Raw genomic sequence first — 10,235 nt, forward strand, 5'->3', positions numbered from 1 at the left:
TGATTCTATACATTAATAGCAATTAAGGCATTGACAGCGTTTCGACAAGTACTGGATAAGTGCAATGCAACCTATGCCAGGGATGAACTGTTTGCTTGGTTTTCATGCTTTAGTACTCTGCTCTTATTATCCATTTAATTAATTTGACAACCATTTTTTCTTTTTTTTTCTGTTTTGAAAGTTACCCAAACTCTGCTCTTTTTGTCCCTTCGACAAACAAATTTCTTTATTTTCTCTCTCCGCAATCTCCACATCTGTTATAGGACTGAAAGGGTGTATGCATTAGGGCAAATAAATACTTGAATTAGGTACAATTTTTTCAAACAAATTACAATAGGATATTGGGCTAGACAAAGTTACCATGGACATCCATATGCATCCATTGTCATAAGTCATCACTACTCTCAAATGGCGCATATAATATATCTAAACACCACCGGCACAGCATGATGCTCAAATGGCTTCTATAAACTTTCTATTACAAAGTGACGCATTGATCTACCAATCTGGCCATGCGTGCCTCATGCTTAACAAACTTTGAGATAATCTATTTTCGACGTCATATCATTTCTCCATTCCAGATGATCAATGCTCCAAGTTGACTACATGCTCCTATTCTATTGCCGACTAACAGACGCAAATCAACTTGGCTCATCGTACCATTTTGTTTTTTATCAGCTATATAAAGTGTGATTGGTTGTCTACGTAGATTGTATATGCAGGCTTAGTGAAAGTGGGTTGAGCAGAGTCATATTTGTTGAGAAGAAAAGTGTTTGGTTAGTTATATGTGTCTAAGATAGTCTGAGCCGAGATTCTATTTGGTTGATCAAATCTGAGGACGTATGAGCGGATACAAGAGTTGAGACTATAATTAGTTATCTGCATGTAAATGATTTTATGACATTGATAAATGGGTCCGTCTACATAAGCGGATATATGCTCTGTATCCATCAGGCCAGGTTGCGGAGAGAAGCTTAAATCAAGCTTCCTCACAAGCCAAGTCGTGAGCGCACACTTACATTCGCTCGATCAAGTTAGAATAGCATATACAGACAAATAAACACGTTTCTATATGATATTATACAGATTATCCATGCAGACAATCACACCCTTAATGAATTGCGCAAATTATCTAACTACAGCCTGACCCGTGTAGGCTTTTACTCCATGCCATCCATTGGAAATAAAAAGTCAGAACTCTCTCATTAGTAACTCTAACACTATGTTTGACAAAGCTCCTTTGTCAAATCCACGAAAGATCTAAAATTTATAGAGTAAAATAAAGTGGTTTAAATTTCTGTTTTTAATATAAAATAAAAGTAAGATATCTAAATCAAAGACTATTAGTCTATCCATAACTTCAACTCTAAATTTTTTTAAAGCTAGAGATAACTAGCTCCACAAATTCTTATAGCGGAACCTCTACCATACATGCACTAAACTATCACCTCAACTTACCCAACCACACAGTAACTATTAAAAGAGTAATTAACTTCCTAAAGATAAAAATTAACTGCTGAGTATATTTGGCCTGCAACCATCCATTTCTCTTTCTCACATATATATAGCACCTCCTAGCCTATGAGTTCCTTTGCTAATCAATCCTAACCCCATCCTCTCCTCTTTGCAGATAGAAGGAGCTCAAGAACACCTGCGAGGCTCAAACAATGCCGCTCGCAGCTGCACGGCCGTCGCCGCAGCAGCACAGCCGGGTCACCACCAGCGGGAGGGCCGTGGTGGCGTGCGCGGGGCACATGGGGGTGCCGGGTGAGGTGGCGCGGTACCACGAGCACGCGGTGGGAGCGGGGCAGTGCTGCTCGGCCCTGGTGCAGGCAGTCGCGGCGCCGGCGGACGCGGTGTGGTCGCTGGTGCGGCGCTTCGACCAGCCGCAGGAGTACAAACACTTCATCAAGAGCTGCCGCCTTGTGGACGGCGACGGCGGCGCGGTGGGATCGGTACGTGAGGTGTGCGTGGTGTCCGGGCTGCCCGCCGAGACCAGCCGCGAGCGGCTCGAGGTCCTGGACGACGAGCGGCGGGTGATCAGCTTCCGGATCGTGGGCGGCGAGCACCGCCTCTCCAACTACCTCTCGGTGACCACCGTGCACGAGGCGGCGTCAGTGGCCGGGCCGTTCACCAAGGTGGTCGAGTCGTACGTCGTGGACGTGCCGCCGGGGAACACGACGGACGAGACGCGCATATTCGTGGACACCATCGTGCGGTGCAACCTCCAATCGCTGGCCTGCACGGTCGAGCAGCTCACGATGGTGCCGCGCCACAACTGATGCCCGCCCGGCCCCAGACACGCCACGGTTGGGCTGCCAGTTTGCTCCCGGGGGGGGTAGTGTTATTGACCATTTCTGCTATATATTTTCCTCCCTTGGTTAATTTGGGGCTGGTTTTTCTCCTCTCTTTTTTAAACTTTAATTTACTTTTTTTTATTTCACGAAGTACAAAGTATACTATGGATAATACTATGTGTTAACATTAACACTTACATGTTATTGTGCCTATGTTTCTTTTTCTTTTTTATTTACTTCTGGACTTGTGGAGTAGCTAGTAATCTGTATGTCCTTGCCTAGCTAATAGCCATGTATGTATGTTTACTTTGATGGGGTATTCATGCTCAAATGCAGGTAGTTTTTTTAGAACGAAATGCAGGTAATATTTTTTTGAGAAGGAAATGCAGGTAATATTTATTATGTTAGGTTTGTTTAGAAATACCTGAGATGTGGGTGCCACAAATTTGTGTGCGTTTGGATGGAGCGAATATGTGATTCACACAAGTGTTTCTCCAGTTTAAACGGATGCTGCATTGCTGCCTAATTAATGAGAATCATATCAACCATGATTAGTTGCTTCCTTCAGTTCTATGCAATATAGCATACACGGAGAACCTTTCTGTACCCCATACATGTTTTGGTATTTTTCACATACAGTATACACGGAGAAATTACACGTTCAAACCGAAATATAAATTTTAAAACATTTTAATTAATTTTTTGAAAAAACACTAAATCCAACTGTTTGCGTGATGGTGATGTCAGCTGTCAAATGAACTTGTTCATTTCCAACGCGACGCAAGAATCAAGATGTGAACATCCAGATCCAGTTTTAGTTGTTGAACTTGACAGCTGCCATTTGGATTTCAATTTTGCTTTAAACTATTTGGATTTCAGTATGTGTTTGTGATGCTGTGAAACGCTTGGCAGGCAGGCAATGGACAATGAACATGGATCTTTGCCCAACGCGGGTGGTGGGATTCCCTCGTTGACATAGATTTTCGGGCGCGCGCACAGGTATGGATGAACACTAGGTCTAGCTGTGCCTGTTGTACCTCGTTAATTGTTGGGCCCATAAAAAGTCGCACAGGAACTAGGACATGTACATCTAGGTGCAACCTTGGAACCTGATGGAGTTTTTTTTTTTAAGAGGAACCTGACGGAGTTATGCTCTAGCCTAATGAATAATAACTCCAAGTAAAAAAAGTGTCAGATGGATCAACCGGGTGGCTTATATAGCATTTCACTATGTATCTAGTCACCGTGGATTTTGCAAGATGTTACGATTTGTTTAGGATACTAGGTCTCCTTTTGAATCTCTACGCAATTATCTTTGTATGGCTACAGATTTGTATCACCCAGTGTTTTACACATTCATAAAAATTACTAAAAATTTGAACTTTTCCGAATTTACAACAAAAACAAATTCGAATATGTAAATATGGGCAAAGTAACCCAAAAATATTTATCAATTTATTTTGAGAAAACATACATAAAAGTCCATCATGGTGCAATTTTATACCTTCTCTAACTATGACCAATGGTATAAATTTGTTAATTATTTTATGAAGTTACTTCACCAAATAACCGAATGACGATATAGCTTTCATATATTAAATTCTGATAACTTACGCTAGTAATGATAAATTTTAGAGAGTTGCACAGATTCTAAAACATCAAATGTAGAAGGAGGGAGCAATGAGAAGTGATGGATTTAACTACAATAGCACATACGCTTTGGCAGTAGCTAGGAAATAATTATTCCAGCTCCAGTGCGCGTGTCCTGTTTGGTCTCCAACATGTCCCTGCAGATTCACATATAAGGCCCAGATTGTTTCAGCTTTTAACATGTTTTTACTTTTCAGAAGCTAAAAATTAAAACAAACAGAGTTTTAAATAGCTAATGTTTAAAAAACTGAAAATCTAGTTTCTGATAAAATAAATTAAAAACTGATAAGCTGACTGAAAGTAATTTTTCTATCTTTTAGGGTGTGAGAATCTAAAAATTTCTCATAGCAACCAACAGTTAAAAACCAAAAACCAGAAGATAACTTTAAAAAAACTAGCTTTCAGCGAAAACTAAAAACCTCCACCCAAACAAACCGGGCCTAAAAGCCACAACGCTAAAAAAAAGTTGGCATTATTTTGCTTCTTTTCAGTATCGTCCTTGTCCTATAGTGTCTCATACATGCATAAATTTTTATTCTGATCCGTACCATATGCACGCACGCACGTACTGTAACGTGGAAAGTCTATAAATATCAAGCAATAATATCATAAAGCGTATACACGAATTTCGGTTAATTTAACCTTAATGGGTGATGAATTTCTATCCTGCTTGAAGTTTTGAGATTCCTTCTGGATGATATTATTTTTTAGGGTACTGTGTGTGTGCACCTTATGCCGCGTGGCAATATTTTGATATGCACGCATTGCCCATTTGCTCAATTGGCAGCTCGTCTCTTGTTCTACGATCGATCTCTAGGCCAAGGGGTGGGTACCTCTCTCGATCAATTCGCCTTTTTATTCTTTCGCCGTTTCCTTTTCTTTTCTCTTTGGTTTGGCACTTCTTCTCTCCTCTTTTAGTGTGCCACAGGCATGGCGTGCGTGCGTGCATGCAAGTTGTCCTACAAGTTGCATGCGCCTTGTGTCTTGCATAGGAAAGCAGGGTTGAACAATCAACATGCCAAGTTGCCCACAGGCATGGTTTTCGGATCTCTCGTTTAGGTGCAATCGCATTTCCTGGGCGTCATCAGGTGATCTCATATTGCACAGGGTACACTACTTTGCAAGTTGCTCTCTCTTATAAGTGATAGACAAATTGGCTCTCTGATCTCATTGGGCTGCAATCAGAGAAAACTAGAAGCACTAGATATTATATTATATTATATTATATATAAAGGTGAGAGAGTGAGTTGCCAAAACGATAATTTCAATTATATATATGTAGTCGATCAGAATCTCTTCAACGTCCGGAAGTTATTACAAGCTTTAGTGCAGAGAAATTCATTCTCAACTAGTTTGATTACTAAAACGTCCGTCTCCAATAATAAAACTAGCAAGATGCCTATACTAATAGGGTAGTTAGTATCGTTGTAATATTTTATCATGATAATATTTAATTAATTATATTTTATACGGACTTTTTATTTAGACATTTGATTTTTATAATAATTTGATTTTTTCTAAGGTTGTATTTGATATGGATCCTTCTTTTTATTCTAACCTCAATTTCAATTATTATTTATTTTATTTTATTTAAACTCTTTATTTAGATATTTTGCTTTTCAAGCCATATGGAAATCAAATTGCTATTTTTCTATAATTTTTAATTTCGAATTTAGATATTTATTAATCATATTTGATATAGACTTTTGGTTTAATCTAGACTGTTAGATATTCATAGCAAGTTAGCCCACACTAATAGCATGACTAGCCTCGCTGTAATATTTTTGTTATGATAATCTTTGATTAAAAATTAGCTTAAATAGCTTTTTCTACGAGGTTAGTGTCGCTCAGTTGCAAAACACATTAAATTAGAAGAAGAGATAAAAATTATGTTCGTGGAAGAGAGAATTATTTATTCTTTAAACTTATGCTCGAATCACATATATGTATTGGTTTGATTTCTACCCCAGGCTTTGCAACATTTCGAAATGGGGAAATTGCGAGTATACATTTTTATCAACTACCAAAATCATATGTCAAGTGTAGGTAACCCAACTAAAATCAGAATATGTTTGTTTTATCTGCATGTTATGTCTTGCCTGCTGTCTGCTTGATCTGATGAACTTGAGTTACACGTTGCTTCTTAATCTATTCTTTTAGTAAGAATTTTGAAAAAAATAATTATTTTTTAATGAATTTTAGATATTGGTTAATTGTATTTTACATAGACTATTTGTTTAGTTATTTAATTTACAATAATTTTTTAAGACTATATTTGATATAGATCATTCTTTCTTCTATTCTAACCCAATTTTAATTATTGTTAATTTTATTTTATTTGGGCTCTTTATTTATATATTTTGCTTTCCAAACTGTATGAAAATCTAACTGCTATTTTTTTATTTAGCTATTTATTAATCATATTTGATATGTATTTTTTGGTTTATCTAGACCATTATATATTTATAAAAATGAGTGGTCTGGATACTTATCTTCTTTTCCGATTAACGTGTTAATTTCGTAACTTTAAGAGCGAACATAGTGACTCCTTTTAATACTTAAATAATAGTATACTCCATCCAATTTTAAATAATTGACACTTTTATCAAGATTCAGTCAAAGTTTTAAAATTTTGACTATCGATAGCTTCTAAAATATTTAGTTTGTAAATATAAAAATCATATGTGTTGTTTTGTCTAAAAAATACTTTCATAATATATATTTTTATTAGATATTATAATTATATTTTAGAAGCTATTGATGGTCAAATTTTTAAAAAACTGGTCAAATACTAGTGAAAGCGGCAAATATTTATAACAGAAGGAAGTAATAAATAGATTGCAGTTTCTTGTTGAGCTACTACCCGTAACAATAACGGAGAAATATGTATGTGCATCATAATATAATTGAAATGCAGCCTCCTACGCATTCTCGAAAGAAAACTAATAAACACTGCTAGCAACTTAGTACTAACTGTTTGCTGTCAACGTAAACGCAAATTAGCTTGGCCCATGTGCTATCTTCCCAGCTGAACAACTGAACTTTTGCCACAAAGTCCACCGATCATTTTAGTGCAGTGGCTGCGCCGTAACCTGAACTCTGAATGGTTACTCCTACATTCTTACAACACACTCCGTTGCCGCCATATCCTGCTCCGCTAGCTGCGAGCGGCGGTTCACACGTGGAAAAACTAATAGAGTCACGTTATGTGCAAAACAGATAAAAAAAAGTATTATATAAATGCTGAGTGTTAGAATTTATTACTTAAAAACTTTTTAGTGACATGTCTTGTTATGACCCGTTACTTACATTGCTTTGGTCAGGAATAGACTATGACCTACCACTTTTGATAGCTCATTAGTAGTGAATCATAACTTAATCTGTCATTTAAGATATTAGTGACAGATTAAGTTATGATTCACTACTAATGATCAATTTATCAGTGACAGGTTGTCCTAGACTAGTCATCAGTGATAAGTCTCTCTGGGTCTGACATAAGCGACGGATGATGTTACAACCCATCACTGATGACTAAGCTTTATTATTAGAGCTGACCAGCTACTGTCCAAGTGATGATTACTTTTTCTTAATTTACCCAACTAAAAACTAACGTACTGTACAGATCTAAAAGAAATTATGCAAAAAGCTTATAACCATGCTATAGCTGAACATTTACGCATAAAAACCACAGATATAAACACTAAATGTATAATCGTACTATAGCTAAGATTCAAACCAAAAAGATATGAGACTACAAACATTTACAAAAAATACATCAACAAGTTAGAACTTATATTAGCCTATTTCATGAATTTTTATTAAAAAACAAAACTGGTGTAGGGTACAATAGCGTAGTAGGCATAATTGTTTTATTTTTTCCTAATTTTTTCTTAGCGTATTCGGAACGCATGCAAGAGTGAGGTGGTAAATGGGCTACACACACGAGAGGAGGTCACGAATTCGATTATCACAGAACACAAAGTATAAAAATAGTGTGAAAAATGGCAAGTGATATGTGGCGAGTGGTGATGGTCTCTGCGTTAGGATGGTTCGGGTGAAAAAAATATTTTTGACTTTTTTATCCAAAAAACGCAAAAAAACGTTCATCAGTCATTAGTGTGCGGTCAAGATTATGACCTGTCACTTATGACAAATTACTATTATGATCCGTCACTGATGACCTTCATAAGTGATATAGCCCACCACTTATAAGTGACGTATAAATGATGAATCACTATTATGACCCATCAATAAACACCATAAGTGATATATCACTATTATGAACTTTATAAGTAACAGGTTACTATTATGACTCTTCAATCATATGGTCATCGGTGACGAATCATAACTCGTTACTAATAACTAATCATCAATAACGTATTTAAATTGATGGATACACTGCAAGACTCATCACTTATAATGGTTATCATAGGTTAGTGAAGATCTTTTTTGGCATAGTGTCAGTAAGAACGGAACTACATAGATAAGTTAAGCAACACTAGCGTATCTAATGAAAAAGTGTTTATATGAATGCCTGAGCAGAGTCACATCATCGAGCCTCCATATAAAGTACCTCTCTCCGATGCAAACATCTTCTCATAGGTTCTTAATCGGGTGCTTGATGTACTAATTGATGATAGTTACATGTGCAAGCACCTACCAAGCATTGATACTTGACAAAACTTCGATGTTACGAAATAAGCATCCTACTCATCCTACGTGATGATAAAACCGGTTTTCTTTCGCCAGACACCAATAGAAGCACCTGTACTGAAGATGGCCTAAGCAGTCTACAGTATCAATCTAGGGGAATTATCTTGCGAGCCCACTTGAGCTGAGGATGCGAATACACAGTTCAAAGAATGGAAGGGCTTCAGGAACACATAGCAGCAAGCACGCAGAAAATTCAGAGAGAGCGGGCCCCATGCATGTACGCAAATGCCTTTTCTTGGCCTCCAGACAAGTACCGTTCTATGCATTTGAGGAACTAAGTGAATATATATTTTAGTTTACTTGTAATGAGTTATTTGTAACGATTGATTTGAGTTGATTTCAATTTGTATGAGTGTGTTTATGTATAATCTTGCTTATGGCTAACTACTGTTGAAGAGTATAATGAAGTTGGTGTGAATTTAGAAAAAAAAGTGATCACCGGATAATCCGATATGAGAAAATTTATCTTCACCGATAGTTCGGTGTTCTAAAGGAGTAGATACCGAAACATTTTTGTGAAGAAGCTAAAGTGGAGTTAAAGCACCGGATGATCCGATGTGGTGCTAATACTGACGCCGGAGGTTTTCAGTTTGATGGTAAAATTTGAAATAAGCATCGGATGATCCGGTATTGGCTACTTGTGTTCATTGTACTATTTCTAGTAGAGAAGGATCCAAATTGAGTTCTAGAGAGTTGTACTCACCGGATAGTACGATGATGAGCCGTGTGAACATCAAATAGTACACCATATATTTTCTTGCAGAGAGCAATTTTTCAGTGCATGGGGGATTTATGTGCACATGATTGTCCAATGGTGAATAGTGTCACACCGGAGTATATCACCGGACTAATTCTTATAGAAAGCAAATTTTCAGTGCAAAGAAAGAGCTACATTCACTGGATGATCCGGTGTTCAGAAGGTGAACACACCGAAGCATCCGGTGTTTATGATTTCTGTATGATATGTTTTCATCTGAGGATTTTTGTTTTGAGCTAACTTGAAGATGTTTTTAGAGTGGGAGAAACATGCTTTCTTATTTCATGGTGTGCAGATGATAGATGCCACTTGGCAGTCGACGGTAGGATGATCGGGGCCAAGCGATGTTGGTGCCGGACGATCAAGGAGGCTGAATGGAGTAGAGGATGATCCTATCAGTACGTGTGGAGGTCAAGTGAAGCATGAGGTGATTGATGAAGATGGTGTGTTGATAAAATCAAGCAAAGGGGTATCAGTACAAGTGAAAATAGGGTCTGAGGGATTCGGAGCGGAAGAGACTTACCGACGGTCAAGATCGTAAGGCGAATGACACGTGTCGACATCAGAGCGCTTACTTTAGGCAGAACAAGTGAAAGCTAGTCACATTTTGAAAGGCATGCTAGGGTTTCGCGGTTTGGCCACAAAACCGTGGGAGGACTGAAGGGTCACCTGGCATCATCGCGAAACTTGCGTTGAGACGAAGCTAAGTCTTGAACAAGCCATGGTAGTTCGATAGACGGAGCAAAAAATGGACCAAAATACCCCGATTGTAGGTAGGAGTTCATTGCCGGTGAGGGGTATTTTAGGAAAAAAATTAA

At 37.7% G+C, this 10,235-nt stretch overlaps 1 protein-coding gene across 1 annotated transcript; it reads left to right on the plus strand.

Annotated features, from left to right (window-relative positions):
- The first annotated feature begins 1,554 nt into the window (after positions 1-1,554).
- Positions 1,555-2,966, plus strand: LOC133890244 (abscisic acid receptor PYL4-like). Its single transcript, XM_062330681.1, has one exon. It carries the CDS (start codon positions 1,668-1,670, stop codon positions 2,280-2,282), a length of 615 nt encoding a protein of 204 aa, XP_062186665.1. The 5' UTR covers positions 1,555-1,667; the 3' UTR covers positions 2,283-2,966.
- The last annotated feature ends 7,269 nt before the right edge of the window (positions 2,967-10,235 follow it).

Source organism: Phragmites australis, chromosome 1, assembly GCF_958298935.1.
Source record: "Phragmites australis chromosome 1, lpPhrAust1.1, whole genome shotgun sequence".
NCBI lineage: Eukaryota > Viridiplantae > Streptophyta > Magnoliopsida > Poales > Poaceae > Phragmites > Phragmites australis.